The sequence below is a fragment of the Rattus norvegicus genome, chromosome 12, assembly GCF_021556685.1.
Source record: "Rattus norvegicus strain SHRSP/BbbUtx chromosome 12, alternate assembly SHRSP_T2T, whole genome shotgun sequence".
NCBI lineage: Eukaryota > Metazoa > Chordata > Mammalia > Rodentia > Muridae > Rattus > Rattus norvegicus.
The window spans coordinates 47,561,616-47,577,806 of record NC_141545.1 but is presented as its reverse complement, the minus strand read 5'-3'; the positions used below and the strand labels follow the sequence as shown (position 1 = coordinate 47,577,806).

Sequence of the window (16,191 nt, the reverse complement as noted above, 5' to 3'; positions counted from 1 at the left end):
GTGTGTGTGTGTTTGAGACAGGGTCTCTCTACTTATCCTTGGCTGTCCTGGAAGTTGCCATGTGGACCAGGCAACTGAACTGCTATTCATCTGAAATGCAGTTTTCATGGATAAGCAGAGCCTGGTTTGGTAGATTCTGGGCCAAATGGGAAGAACATGCAGTTCTCATTGTCTCATTGTCTTTGGATATTTATTTTCTTTCTGACCCCAAATCTTGTCATCCTGAGAGGGTATGGTCAAGCTCAGGGCAGGTCTGTGGCTTCCTGTGAATGGCTTTGGTCCAAGCATCCATTATCAATGGTGTCTTCTATTGGTTTATACAGCCAGTTTTCTTGATTCCAGTAGTATCTCTCTTTGTTTCCTTTCTACATTGGATTTTTTTTCTGGATTCCATGTATACTAGTTATTTCCTCATTGCTTTGACCACAGTGCCTGTTAGAAATGCCTCAAGGGAGGAGAGATTTATTTTGGCTCAGTCTCTCAGAGGTTCAGCCCAGCGTGGTAGGAAAGTGAAGCTCTGTTCATGGCGGCGGGGTATGTAGTGGATGTTGTTCACACCATGGCAGACCAGGAAAACAGGAGCCAGGAGTCCCTATAACCTATGAAGGCCCATGCCCAATGACCTATTGCCTTGACCTCAGAAAGTACCATGTCTTTCCTAAAGTTCACCATCAGCTGGGGAACAAAGGCTCACACTGTGCCAGTATAGGGGACAAGTCAGACTCAGAGCACAGCAATGTTATTTTCTCTCCTCTTCATTCATTCTCTTTGAGGAGGCCGGGGACCTCTTATCATGACTTCCTGAGACAAGGTGTATGGCAGGCAGTATTTTTGATATCTTAAATGTCTGAAAATGTCTTTATCCTCTTTCTCTAATAATTATTTTGGAATAGCCTTGGAATGAAGTTGAGGATAGTTCTCCTCCAGGTTCTCAGGTCATTCAGTTCATTATTGTGCTATTGTTATTAGTTTTATTATTATGCTTTCAGCATGATTGGCAGGAATTCTGAAGTCCTTGTGAATCCTTAAGTGGCTTATTTCTTCTCTTTGGTGGTTTGCAGGAGAGTAGAGCATTTGAGATTACAGCAGATGGCACATCTGTGAATGTTTTGTTTCTATCATTCTATCATACTGAGGGATGCTTTTAACTTGGAAGTTCACGTGTTCAGTTCTGGGAATCTTTCCTACAGTATTTACTTGATCATTTATTCTCTTGTATTTTCTTTTTATTTTTTTTCTGGAACTTTTCCTGGACTGCTAGATTTCTGGGGACTATTCTCATATTTTAATGTCTCATCTTGATTTTTCTGTACTTTTTATGGAGGGGGTTATTTCTTCTCTCTCTCTCTCTCTCTCTCTCTCTCTCTCTCTCTCTCATCATGACAAAATGCATACAGTTATAAAACCATTTAACCTCCTTTTTAAGTACACAGTTCAGGGGCACTGGCCACATCCACTTTGTTGAGGGTGTCTGTCACCCTGTCTATCTAGATTTTCAGAATTTTAGCCATTTTCAGGATGGAATCTCCATATTGTTAAACAGCCCTCCATTTCTCCTCTCAAACTCCCAGTGGCTCCTGCCCTATTGTCTGCCAGGATGGATCCAACTGCTTTAGGTCCTCTCTATAGTGGAGCGTCGTGAGGATGAAGCTTATCAATGGCTGGGCAGTCAGTGGCATGACTGGATGTGGTGGCCATCATTTTTCTTGGGGACTCCTATGATGGTAACTATTGATCGTCAACCCTCATAGCATCCAGGATTGATCAAGGAGACAGAACCTTTGGGAATATCTGTAAGGAAGTTTCTAGATCAGTTTAATTGAGAGGTATCATGAGAATTCTGGAATTTTTGGCTTCTTTAAAAAACACAGAAATATTGTAAGATTGTGTTCATTTTACCACAATGGAGATGTGGGGCTGCTTCACAGCACCTGCAGACTATGATTTGCCTCGTGCTCTAGCAGAGGCAGGGTTTTGCCAGATTCTATCAAGATTCCATGATTGTGTGATATTTGGAATTCTGGGAACTTTTTAGAGAGTATATAAATACTAGACCGCCCAATAGGCAGGGTGGGTTTTTGGTTATCCTGGGGGGGAGGGCTGGTTGTGGTTTGATAGTATTTATGCTTAAAGAAGAAACAAGAAGAAAGAAAGTAGACTCAGCTCTCTCTCTGTCTCTGTCTCTCTGTCTCTGTCTCTCTCTGTGTCTCTGTCTCTGTCTCTGTCTCTGTCTCTCTCTCTCTCTCTCTCTCTCTCTCTCTCTCTCTCTCCTTTCTCTCCTACCTAGTGTCTAGTGTTAGGGGATGAAACTGGGGTGGGGTAAAGGGTGGGAAGAAGATCCACAAAGTAGCAAAGACCAGCTGCAGAGACCGGAAGACTAACCCTAACAGTAGGCAGCGTTTCCTCATGGGCTGGGGTCCTGCACTGCATTTAAACAAGAGCAAGCTGAGGGTTGGGCTTTGGCTGCTCTTTGCTTCCTGGCTGTAGCCACAGTGTGGTCCTTCCCATCCTAGCTTCTCCTCCATGAGCGATGTGTCTTCCAACTGGGAGCCACAATAAGCCCCTCTTTCCATAGATTATGCTCGTAAGGTATTGGTTATAGTAACTAAGATCAGTTCGTAACACAATTCCACACTTTAGTTTTTGAACTTGGAGAGACGTTCCCCTGTCTCCCCCCTGGTTGCCAGATCCCTTGATCAGTGAAGCTTACCAATGGCTGGGCAGCCGGTGGCATGACTGGATGTGGGGGCCATCATTTCTCTGGGGGACTCCTATGATGATATCTATGGATTGTCAATCCTGATAGTATTCAGGATTGACCGATGAGATAGAACCCTTGGCAGGTCTGTAAGGAAGTTTCTAGATCAGTTTAATTGATCCCTTGATCAGTGAAGTGGGAGTAAGAGCCTCCTGTTGAACACAGCGAGTTCCCATTAGTCTCATTTTCAGGTGGCTCCCTGACTCTACTCTCTGCACTGACCTGTGTCTGGACATGTTCTGCTTAATGCTACTGGGAAGCAAATCCTTTTTCTGACAGTTACTGAGGACGTAGTTGCCTGGCATCATAGGAGTGGTAATGGTTCCATTATATCTTCTGGCTCCCTCCCCCTTTCTGAAAGATTTGCTTATATTTTTACATGTATGAAACTTTTGCCTGCATGTTCATCTATGCCCCAGGGGAGTGCCTGGCACCTTTGGAATCCAAACGAGGTGTCAGATAATCTGGAACTGGATTTGTAGGGAGTCGTGAACGGCCACATGGGTTCTGAAAATTGAGCTACTGCCCTCGCAAAAGCAACCACTGAGCCCTCTCTCTAGCTCCCTATCCACTTCTGGAACGTACTTTCAAAGACTCCTCCTGTCTTCAGCCCTACCATTTAAAAAATTGCCTTCAAAGGCAATATATTTGTCAACACTTCTAGTTTCTGACTCTTTCTTAGGGTTTTACAGGGAAATTTGACTTTTTTCTCCTTGGCCACTCTGTAGGATTTAGGTCTCAAGGTCGCACAATGCATACAGTCAGTCGGTGCTAAACCATCCCTGTATCTCTCGGTTCCCTGCATTCTCACTTTGTCTTGGGCACTGATGGCTTTCCTCTACCAGCATTTGAAGCGGGTTCACATCAAAGGAAGAAAAACAAGAATGTTCATCATTTTGCATGGAGATGAAGTCTTCCTCTCTCATGAGTGTATGTTTGCTTTAACATTTACCTTTAGGCTGCAGGAAATATTTATTCAGGAGGCATGTCACTGCTGTCATTAATATCAGATTTGCTGGTCACAAAGCAAAACAGAGAAATTTCTTTCTTTTTTTTTTTTTTTTTTTTTTTTTGGTTCTTTTTTTCGGAGCTGGGGACCGAACCCAGAGCCTTGCGCTTCCTAGGTAAGCGCTCTACCACTGAGCTAAATCCCCAGCCCCAACAGAGAAATTTCTATTGGGAAAGGTAATACCTTACGTCTCTGGTCTATAGACACCACCACCACCACCACCATCATCACCATCATCACCACCATCACCACCATCATCACCACCATCATCATCACCATCATCACCACCATCATCACCATCATCATCACCACCATCACCACCACCATCATCATCACCACCATCACCATCACCACCATCACCACTATCATCACCACCACCACCACCACCATCATCACCACCACCACCACCACCATCACCACCATCACCACCATCCTGACCACGATCCTGACCAGCACCATCACAATAGTCAATACTGTCACCAGCATCACGAACAGCATGGTACTGCCTTCTGCTTGCATTCTGGGTAGTAAATGGAAATGTTTAAATGTTTATCTTTTAATCTCCACAAGTACACTTTGACTAAGTGCCATTACAGCCTCGAATCTCACAGGGTTAAAAAACCCCAAGCTCGAGAAAGGCTGAGATACTTAGATGGAGCCATAAACAGCCAGCAGCACTGCTCGAACCTCACAGGAGTCTGCAGAGAGGCTCTGGAGGTTTGAGAGAGGGGTTCTGGTGAAAGACGCTTGCAAACCCTCCCGTCAGAAGCCACAGACTGTTCTGTGTCCGTGACTGCAGTGGCCATTTAGATCAGCTGTAGAACTTAATGCCTCAGGATGTCAGGAAGGCTGGAGGCTTAGTGTAGACACACCTCCAGCCTTCTGAGTCAGACGCCAAATTCTCCTTATAGCACCAATGAGGACCTCATGGCTTCCTGATCTACAGACACAGAGAGACCTTGCTGGCCTTCTCGAGCTGAAACAAAGGAAGCTTCTGGTGCCTGGGGAAGGTCTACCATAGAAATATTTGTTGACTTGGCAAGCATTCTTTCTCCAGGGCTGAGGAAGTTTGGGGCTCCTTTCCACTGGGTTGGGCGGAAATAAAATGGAGGCTGTAGAGTGAAACCTGAGAACCAGCCTGTGCTCTGTTTGCCAAGCTGTGTGCCCTGGTGCACGGCTGCACCTGCATTGAGGAAGGCGCTGTATTCAAGTTCATGTGGAAACGCAGTGTGGGTTAGTGCAGGTTAGCACGGGTTAGCACGGGTTAGTGTGTGTTAGCCTGGGTTAGTGCAGGTTAGCAGTACCTCCTTTTAGAGGGGAATTCTTGGGGTATATCTGGTAGGTACTGATTCTTTTTCCCAATTGAAACATTTTCTCCTTGAGGGAGGAGGGAGAATCAGGGATTTTCAGTGATGCAGCTACCTTTGAGTCATCCCTACTCCTGTAAGTCCTCCTTTATTCCTCTAAGTAACTCCTCCCCTTACTCCTGTGAGTAACTCCTCCCTTTACTCCTGTGAGAGAGTCCTTCCTTACTCCTGTAAACCCTCCCCTTACTCCTGTAAATCCTCCCCTTACTCCTGTAAATCCTACCTTTGCTTCTGTAACTCCTCCCCTTATTCCTGTAAGTAACTCCTCCCCTTACTCCTGTGAGTAACTCCCCTCTTTACTCCTGTGAGAGAGTCCTCCCCTACTCCTGTAAATAAGTCCTCTTCTTACTCCTGTAAATCCTCCCTTTACTCCTGTGAGTAAGTCCTCTCCTTACTCCTGTGAGTAACTCCTCCCTTACTCCTATGAGTAACTCCTCTCCTTACTCCTATGAGTAAGTCCTCCCCTACTCCTGTAAGTCCTCACTTTACTCCTGTAAGTCCTCACTTTACTCCTGTAAGTCCTCCCCTTACTCCTGTGAGTAACTCTTCCCTTACTCCTGTGAGTAGCTCCTCCCTTACTCTTGTAACTCCTTCCCTTACTGTAAGTCCTCCCCTTGCTCCTGTAAGTCCTCCCTCTTCTCCTGTGAGTAACTCCTCCCTTACTCCCATAAATAACTCCTTCCTTTACTCCTGTATGTAACCCCAAATAAACTCAATGACTCACCAAGCTACCCCTGGATGGAATTATCTCTTTTGTCTGTCACTGGTGCCCTGTCTGCGGAAAACAGACATCTGTTCTTGTCACCCCATGAAGAATCACACAGCAAAAACCCTCCAAGATGAATACAGGTTACAAATCCCTTTTTCATCGGACTGAGAATTTCCATGCTCCTGCCACATGATGGTGGGATGCTAAGCCCTTCCGCAGCACCGTTATTGTCTGTGTCTTACCTGCGGGGTGTTGTGTCATTAACCCAGGACTCCCTGGTTCCACATGGGTGTAGGAAGAACACACATCCCCACAGCTTGGACGCTCTTCTGTGTGTTTTCAGTGTAGTTTTATCCTCAACTACCTACTCCAACACGCAGTTCTACACTGTAGGGCGCTCCTCGGGCATAGCTTTATAACACAGGCACTGATTGTTTTGACATTGCTCACTTTCTTTTTCATTAACCATTTTGGGAACTGGTTGTTATTTGCAGCATATAGATATGTGTATGTCAACTTCTGCTATAGGGCATATTATTTATTACAATGTATCCCTGTTATTACTTGTGGTCAACTTGGCATGGCCTAGAATCACATGAGGGAGTCTCAACTGGGGAAGTACCCAGATCCATTTGGCCTGTGGGTGTGTCTGTGGGGAAGTGTCTTGGTTGTTATTCGATGTAGGAGGGCCCAGCACTTTGTAGGTGTCATCATCCCTAGGCAGGTCTTAGGCCCTGTAGGAAAGTTCCCATAGCATGAGCCAGGGAGAGCCATCAGACAGCACTCCTCCATGGGCCCTGCCTTTGGGTTCCTACCTTGAGTTTCTGCCCTGACCCCACTCAATGATAGATGATGACCTGGAAATCAAAGCCAAATAATCCTTTTGGATCAGGGTGTTTTATCACAGCAACAGAGATGAAGCTGTGACAGACTTGAACGGCTCTGTTTTTAGAGGAGGGGGAGGATCGTGAATTACAAGCTGAAATAAGCCTTTTCTTCCCACGTTGTCTTGGGTCAGAACGTTTTTATCACAGAAACAGAAAGCAAATGAGTAGGACGCTATTGGAGCCTGGGATAAGTCAGTTCAGGGGGAGAAAGCCTTACAGCATTGCTGGGCGTTTGCATTTGGGTTCTTTTTATCAATGCTCTACATCTCCAAATCACCATGGCCCTTAGAGATGCTCCCCAACAGTCCCGAATATTTTTATGGGGACCGTGTAGCTCCTAGCCGAGATCCCCAGACCTATAGCTGAATTGTCACACATTTATAGACGAGTGAGACTGGAACACAGCCCTAAACCTTGTGCATCTGGAACAGGATTGGACAATTGCTGTTACGGTTTGAATACAGTGTCTCATCAACTCCCATGTTCAAATTCAGTCCCCATTACCAGTTATCAGGAGGCTGTGCTTTTAGAAGGTGACCGGGGCGTTACCCTCATGAGTGGATGAATCCAGTCATAAGATCAAAGATGAGAATTCATGAGAGCGGATCTATTCAAGCCAGTCCATCTGGGGTCTACTTTACTCTCTGTACTCTTATGATGTCATACCAGCCAGAAGGCATGATGTCGCTAGATATGCGCCTTTGGCCTTGGAATAAATGAAATTCCTGTCCCTTTTCAACAACTCACATACTCAGGACTCTCACCAGTCCCCTGCATTTCTTCCTCTCCACCCTTTGGAATCATTGTATCGAAATGTGTCAAGCTCCCACTGGAAAGAGAAGCGGCTTCCACGGCTTCCTGTACTTTTCAGAGGAGCAACAGCAAGTGTTTGGGAGATGCTGTTTACAATTTTGCCTTCAATTGTGTTGGTATTCTGCTTGTTTCCATACATGAAATACGATATCTCCAGATGCCACATCTACCCATCTGTGTAATGCTTGCTGCACACGTGGGGTAATACCGCAGGCTTAACATGATTGGCCTGACTTATTTTGTTAATGTACACACACCAGGTACAATGCCTCTGACCCGTAAACCCAGCAACTCACGAGGTCAAGGCTGGAGGGTTGTAAGTTCAAAACTAGCCTGGGCTAGAACGTGAAACTCTGCCTCAAAACACTACGACCAGCACAGCTACCAACAAACTCCGAGCCCCAAAACAAACAAACAAAACAACAAAATGGAGCTGGCTCAGTGGGTGAAGCTGTTACTGCATAAGCCGGAAGACCGGAGTTCAATCCCCAGAACCCACGTAAAGGCAGATGGAGGAAGCAGCTCGGCAGTGTTGTCTTCTGACCTCTATATACAAGTGGGGGCAGGAGCTCTTCCACTTGTACCCCCCTATACACATGTACCCCCTCCCAACACGCACCCATACACCCACATGCGCACCCACACACAGGAACCCCCCACACCCACACAAACAAATGATAAGACTAAAATGAAGTTAAAACCCCAAACTGAAGCAAACAACAGCAGGGCACCCCAACACCCCTCCCCTGCTCTCTCTTCAGAAGAGCAACCAAAACTTTTTAAAACAAACAAAAACAAAAAATCTCAGAAGTTTCCCAAAGCGTTTTGTGTCTGACAGTCAGCCGGGGTCATGCTGTAAAGCCATTGAGAAAAGCTTGGGGGATGAAGGGATTAGGTAGAGAAGCCCTGTCCCCCAGGATACCCCAGCCACTACAAGCTGGAGTGGTGGCTGATTTGGGACCAGGGAGGGGGAAAGCCTTCCGTACTGCTTTTTCCTAAGCAGCGTTGGGGAAGGGCAAATTAGCTGCTTCATGAATAAGCGGGAATGGAATGCGGGCATCAGTGCCAGCTTGAGACTCTGCCGCTGGGAGAGTCTGGCAGCCCACAACTCCTCTAGACTCTCTGAAAATAAAAACAGACCCGGGATCCGATACTCGGGGAGGAAGGAGGTGCCGGAGTCTGCTGGTTGATCTTACAGAAACTGGTGCGATAGAACTTCCGCTTCCGGGACTTTGAAACAGGAGCAAACTGGACGGGTGAAGCCATCAACCCTGCCTTCATGCATGCGCTCATTTTGGAGTATTTCCTGAGATTATCTACGCGTCAGATTCTCTTGTGGCTGCTTCCGCAGGGCCTACTAGTAAACAGACAAATAACCCTGCCCTCAGAGAGCCTGCAGGCTGTGTTAAGGAGGGGACCGAGATAACGGACATATTAAAAAGCAAAAATGAGGTGGCCCAGCCAGCGGAAGCACCTGCTGTGCAAGCCTGGTGACCGAGCAGAAAGGTGGAAGATGACAGGGAAGTCACTCTACAGAGTCGTCCTCTGACTCCCACTCCTGGGCTGTTGGTGCTCCCCCAAATAAAAACGTAAACGTCTTTGAAGTGCTTTGCACTATAGGGACCAGTACCTACAGTTTGGGAAGGGCTTTGGTTTTAAACTTTTAAACAGGTCTCGCGAAGTGACACTTGAACAAAAAATTATTTGCGGCGGCTGCTGCTGCTGCTACTGCTCCTCCTCCTGCTGCTGCTGCAATACTTGGCATCATTCTAGGCACACCACATTTATCAAATTAATACTTACAATCTCCCAGAAATATGGCCACAACAATTCCCATTGTACAAAGAAAACCAAGGTACAGAGATCTGCACTGATTTCTGGACGCCATAGGGCTTGCACGTGGTAAGACTGGGATTTGAACCGTGCGCTGCACACTTGCATGCTGGTGCAGACAGCCAGGTTTGGGGAAAGGCAGTGAGTGGGTGCCAACGGAATCTTTGCTGTACCCAGGAGAGGCTTTGCCAGTGGGGGGGGGCATACCTGCAGGCTTTGGAACCTTAGCCCACTTGAAGGAGACCTCTCTTCGGTGGAAGTTGTATTAGTTAGCTGCAGGAGAGCCTTGGGGGAGGGAACACACAACTTCTGCAACGGCCGGGGTTGTCCCAGGGCAGTGTCTGGGTGAGTTTCACTCTGCCACCATGGCAGGACCAGCTGCTCCAGTCAATAAGGGAGGAGCTGGTTGCTGGGAGCATTGAAGAAGGTGGCAGAGCTGAGCCCCAGGGCATACATGGCTCTATAGAGGAATCATCAAATGCACTGGCCGGAGACTCTGGGGTAGGAACGAATGGTAGAGAGGTTCCTGGGAAAGTCAGACAAGGTCTGAGTGCAGCAAAATGGGGACAGATTAGGACAAACTGAGGGAGAGAGCAAGCAGGCCTTTCCCTTTTGAGAAGAGCACAGGGTACAATCAAGAAAGTCCTATGGTGGTGTCCTGGGTGGTAGCCCGCAGAGAGCTGGAGGGCTGGCGCCAAAGAGAGCCAAGGTAGGGGTTGCTGGGTGTAGCAAGAAACAGGAAGGAACTTTGACCCTAGGGAAAACATGCTGGGTCGGGGGTGGAGGGTTGGGCAAGCTCAGGGAGGAGCTGTGGGAATCTCCTGAGGGGCTCGGAGAGGAAGTGCCCAGTTCACTGTACAGAAAGAACTTGCAAACATAGAGGCAGCTTTGGGCACTGGAGGGCAGGGGCACCCAGTGTGGCCACTCGTGGGATGCAGCAGGACACAGAACCTGCAGGCTCAGAGCATGGGGGTGCACTGTGGCTTGTCAGGGCGAGAGTGTTGAAGTTCTAGGAAAGCAGTGGGAGTAGGAGAAGCCGAGCGTCCAATGAACTTGGAGGTGGGAGCGTCGGAGCAGAGAAGCGCAAAGTTGGGTCTGGGGAAGGCTTGGTTAGCGCTGACGGTCCTGGGAAAAGCGTGGAAAGGCAGCACCGCCCTTTGCAGTTGCCTTTGGTCCCAACCCAACTCACCATGATAGAGAAGACTAAGGCCACGATGTTGATCGGGTACGCTGGGCAGAAACATGAAACAATGGAGAGCCACAGATAGTTACTGGGCGCAGGCATGTCCTCCTCGGTCTTGTCATCTTCTGTATTGACTTCTGGGCTGCTACTGTCCAGAGCTCCCTTAGAGTCTGAGCGGGAAGCATACTGAGACATGGGCGAAGTCGGTGACACCGGGAGGGACGAGGAGCGCACCGTTCGCGCAGCTTGGGGCTCTGGCTGTCGGTTCATGGCGAGCAGAGAGGCTCTGAAAAGCTTGCAGCTCCGGGCTCAAGGGAGATGAGACTTCACTCTTACTGCGTAGGTCAGTCCTCTGCCTGCACGCGGCTGGGCTCAGGGACTTAGGCCAAGAGCCAGGAGCCTCCCCATAAGAGGGAGGGAGGGAGAAAGCAAGTGGGGGAGGGGGAGGGAGCCGGTCACCCTGGGAGGCCGAGGAGCGGCTGACACGCTGAGTTCCCTCGCAGGTAGAGACCCTTCTGTGGATGCATGAACCCACTCACACTGAGAAGTTTGCAAGTAAGAGTTCAGGGAAGGAGGGAGCAAGACCTTTTAAGTTTTAAGTCTGCAAAGGACTATCTCACCTTTTAAAATATCACCGAATGTAAATCATTAGAAGGAATGAGATTCTCCCATCCAGCTGATAAAACATTTTATATTCCACTTCTTTCGCCTCCCAGGAGACACAGGAGACTGAAATCTCTCTACTTCGTGGCCCAGAGGAAGACTCCCAGGTGGTTTTGGCTGGTACAAACATCCTGGACAGACAGATGGGGTAAAAAGAGAGAAGGATTCACTTTGGCCCTAGGGCAAAGAAAGCAGCGAATGTTAGGATGAAAACTATCCCTAAGAAAATCACTCTGCCCAGATGGAGCTTGGTTGTAGGAAAGAAAGTCCCCATCACCTAACCCAATTTCTGCATTTGAAAAAGGCGGGGTCATGCTCCCTGCCTCCCCTGGAAATAGCAAGGAAGTCATTTGATTGAACATTGAACCAGGCTCAATATGTGCTCAATAAATGTTACCAATTTTCAGGATTCTGCTTTCTTAGAATAGAAGTGATTAGACCGCCTCTCAGACCCAGGATTCACTGCTACAGATATTTCCTCTGAAATCCAGATATTCAGAGCTTGGTAGGACCATAAAAATAATAATAACCCCAACACACCTTGTTTCCAAAGCAATTACATCACCATCCTCAAAGGTATTAATCATTCATTGTGGTAGCTTTCTCAGAATGTGAACGTCTTTGTCTAGGATGCTCTTGCTTACAGCATGGTGGCATGGGGTCATACCTATTTGGGTGTGATTACCTGTTTATTGAGAGAGAGAGAGAGAGAGAGAGAGAGAGAGAGAGAGACAGAGAGACAGAGAGAGAGAGAGACAGAGAGAGAGACAGAGACAGAGACAGAGACAGAGACAGAGAAATCATATTTTTTGACTCCTTGTATTAGTATGAGGGACAGCACCCAGTGCAAGCTTGCTGGATGAACACTTAGATAAAATGGTCCTTTCTTCTTCATCTTCTCTTCTCTATTTTGCTTGGTTAACTGAATTTGGGTAAACCAAAAGATTGAATTCAGTCTTCCTATGTTCTATTAATCAATCAATCAATCAATCAATCTATCTATCTATAGATATATATGTATATAAAGACACACACACACACACACACACACACACACCCTAGAATGGCCCCCTATGTGCAGCAATCCTTCTGCCTCAACATCCCATGTGCTGGGATTATATGTGTACTAGCACACCCAGCCTTCCATGTGGCTTTTATCATGGCTGTTCCCTTTGCCTAGAATATTCTTCTCAGACAGCCTTGCTTTATCTGTCAGTTTAGTCAGGTCTTACCAGCAGTAGGTCCAGTCACTGTTTGGTGACGTTTTATTAACATAGCTATTTTATGTGTGAGGGTCACAATGCTCACTTATGGTGTGCTGTTTTATGTGCATGTCCAGCATTTAGTTTTATGCTTGCGTGTGTGTGTGTGTGTGTGTGAGTGAGTGAGTGAGAGAGAGAGAGAGAGAGAGAGAGAGAGAGAGAGAGAGAAGAAACAGCCCTGATGGAGTGAACCAAAGAGCATTGAAAAACGGATCTCCAGTCTGAGGCAGTTCCGTATCTAGAAATCTATATTTTGGGTGCCTGAGAAATTAGTATTTCTGAAAACTCTCTGCTATAAATGAGGCACTCTCTCCAATCCTAACACCACCTCTGGATTTTTAGGTCTTAGCCTTGGATCTTCAGTCTGGAGATTTCCCTCCCTCGAGATCTGCCTCAGAACCTGCTTCTCAAGGCTCAACCTCAACTGTTTCTGTTTATTTCCCCAGCCTCTCCCAGGTTAGTCCATTCCTCTTTTCCCATATTTCAGCTGCATCGACTTTTCCTCCTCATCAAACACAGCTCCTTTCCTACCCTATAGTCTCTCCCGGCCTGGTGCCCCACCCCACCCTGGGCTCCATGGCTCCGTCTCCTTCAGACCCTCATGGACTCCCTCTTCAGAGGGGACTATCTTATCCTACACACACTCTCTCTTGTTACTCTCCACTTCATTAACTTTGTTTACTTCCTTCATCTAAGTTGTCGCAATTGGATACTTTCTTTCCTCCTTTCCTTGACTGTTATGTTGGTCTCTCCAGCTAGAAAGGAAGTTCCACAGAGCAGACCTTGTTCTTTCTTCCTCTTTGGTGGACCTTGATTCTCTTGCACCCAGGACAGCACCCAGACCATAGCAAGCACACAGTAGATAATTCATTGAGTGAATCCGAGTGTATTTAATCATCCAAGTCAGGTGCTTGGAGACTCCATTCTTCTCTTTCAGCCTCTCCGAGGGCTATTCATCAAACCCTATCGATTCTGCCTCAAACAGGACTCTTCAGCCTGTCCTCTGTCTTTCTTTGCTACAGTTGGTGTCCTGGTCCTGGCTTTGAAGAACAGTGGGAAGACTCCATGGTACCCATTCTGTGATCTGAGGGTGGTTAATTTCCTGGTGCGACCAAACTCAAGGTTTAGATGACAAGTGGAATTTTACTTTTCAAGCTCACCAATCCGCCATCAGATCTAACCCACTAGCACCAGCTAGGGAAATACAAAGAAACAAAGAGGTTGTTGCCTCTCCCAGGCAACTGTCTAGTTTACCAGATTTATCAAACATCGAATGAGTGATTCCTGTATGCACACAACGAATTCTTTATACCACCAACTCATTGAATCCCTACAGCTTGAAAAAAGATTTATGTGTGTGTGTATGTGTGTGTGTGTGTGTGTGTGTGTGTGTGTTTGTCTGCCTATGTGCATGTATGGATACCTGTGTGTGTACGACACAGAGGAGGTGTTGGATCCCTTGCAGGGGTTGGGGGTGGAACTGGAGCTACAGGTGGATGTGAGCTGTCCCATGTGAGTGCTGGGAACAGAACTGGTGTCCTCTACCAGAGCAGCAAGTGCTCCTAACTGCTGGAACCTCTCCCCAGCTCCTGTCCCTGAGCCTTCCATTAGGTAGACGGTTAGATGTCCATTTCACAAATGTGAAAATCTAGGATAACTTAGGTAAGAAGTCTCATGTAGGGTGTAGGGGTTGTAAGAAGGGTTAAGGTATTTTCTCCAGCATTTGATGGGCATGTTTGAAGCTTGGTGGTACTGCTCTCCTCTTCTTAGGGAGGGTGGATTAAGAGCTCGTTGGCTGGTGGAAAGTGTAGCAGTGAAACTGTAATGACTTGAAACATTTAAAACGAAATTGAGAAGCAAGTGACTCACACCAGAAAATATAATGTATACAGTGCGGATTCTTGAGGGATACACATTAGACCACTCAGCTGGGCTTTCCAGGTCTAATTTCCTCGCTGCTAATTTTCTTCTGAGAGCTCAGCTTGGTGCTCTTGGATGAACCCTACTGGCTGATAGCTTAGAGATGTCCTACCACCTCCCCTCTTAAGGAGCCATTCATGGGGAGAAAGCAGCTTCCCAGCAGATGGAGGAGAGAAAAGCCTGGATCCCAGTGGAACAAAACATCTTCCCGATCTTTGTCTTGAGATTTTTTTCTTCTCAATAATTTATTTTTATTCAGTTTATATCCCCATCACAGCCCACTCCCACCCTTACAGATCCCTCCTCCCATTGCCCCCTCCCCTTCTCAGAGAAAGGAGAGTTACCCCCCACCCCCGCTTATGTACCACCCTGCCCTGGGACATTTAGTCCCAGCAGGACTAGGCCCACCCTCTTCCACTAAGACCCAACCAGGGAGTCCAGGTAGGAGGCAGAAGATTCAAGGTCAGGGAAGAGAGTCAGAGGCCACCCCATTTAGATGTGAAATGGATTCATTCTAGACAACCAGGGACAGAAAGAGCTGCAGAAGAAAGAAGAGTATGGCCCAGCAGTGACTGCCATAGACAGTGACTGCCACAGACCCCTGGGGACACCACAGTCTGTCCCCTGCTAGCTTGCATTTTTTCTTCTTCACTAGAATGGGATTTGCACTCCCCTTCTCCCTTTCCTCACTCAGTATAACCTGACTACTCACACCCTTTGGGGGTGTTGTCCTTGTCCCGTGATTTCCCACCGGCCACCTGGGTTATTATTGTTGCCACCAGGTCACCAGGGCTGGGTTGTTTTAGTATTTAATATTGTTGTCATTGTTGCCATTTTGAAAAACTGCAGGGTGTCAGTCAGGGTTCCTATTCCTGCACTGAACTTCATGGTCAAGAAGCAAGCTGGGGAGGAAAGGGTTTCTTCAGCTTACACTTCCACATGGCTGTTCATCACTAAAGGAAGTGAGGGCAGGAACTCACACAGCGCAGGAACCTGGAGGCAGGAGCTAACGCAGAAGCAGTAGAAGGATGCTGCTTACTGGATTGCTTCTCCTCGCTTGCTTAACCTGCTTTCTTATAGAACCCAAGACTTCTAGCCCAGGGATGGCCCCACCCACAATGGGCTGGGTCCTCCCCCCATGGATCACTGATTGAGAAAATGCCTATAGCTGCATCTCATGGAGGCATTTCCTCAATGGAGACTCCTTTCTCTGTGATAACTCCAGCTTGTGTCAAGTTGACACACAAAACCAGCCAGTCCATGCAGTGAGCGTCATTAGTACCCGCGCATCTGCGTTTGTAGTAATTGCTTTGTGGCTCGTGATCCTACAGGACAGATGTCAATCTTTTAAAACATTAAAAAAATTTTTTTTATTCTTTATTATGTGCCTTTGTGTATCTGTGCGCATGCGTGCACTGCGCATGCGTGCAGGGGCCCATGGGTTGGATCTCCTGGAGCTGAAGTCGCCGGCTGTTGTGAGCCATCTGAGACTGGTACTGGCAACTGAACTTGAAAGATCGGCAAGAGCCCTTAACTTACATTTATTTATTGACAGTTTCTCACATATATACAATGCATTTCCATCTATTTACCCCTAATCACCTCTCACACGCTGTCCTCTCTGAATCACCTTCCTCCCTACGGTCCTCCTCCTCTCCCGTGTCTATTTCCTTCCCACCCTTGTTTTGTCAGGATGGCTTGCATGAGCTTGGGCAGGGATTGCTGGCTGGAACCTGGATGCTTTTATAAGGGCGAGGAAAGCACAGACTGGTCGGCTGGGAAGCCAT

The 16,191-nt window shown here is 47.3% G+C and overlaps 1 protein-coding gene across 3 annotated transcripts in view; it reads right to left on the bottom strand.

Annotated features, from left to right (window-relative positions):
- Tmem233 (transmembrane protein 233) overlaps positions 1-10,913 on the bottom strand; it is a 50,382-nt gene extending 39,469 nt beyond the window's left edge. For 2 of the 3 annotated variants that reach the window (XM_087579323.1, XM_087579322.1), the window contains exon 1: positions 10,566-10,913. In XM_087579323.1, the coding sequence (XP_087435449.1) occupies positions 10,566-10,829 (264 nt within the window). In that variant the 5' untranslated portion in view covers positions 10,830-10,913. 3 annotated transcript variants of the gene reach the window in all.
- Positions 10,914-16,191: the final 5,278 nt, after the last annotated feature.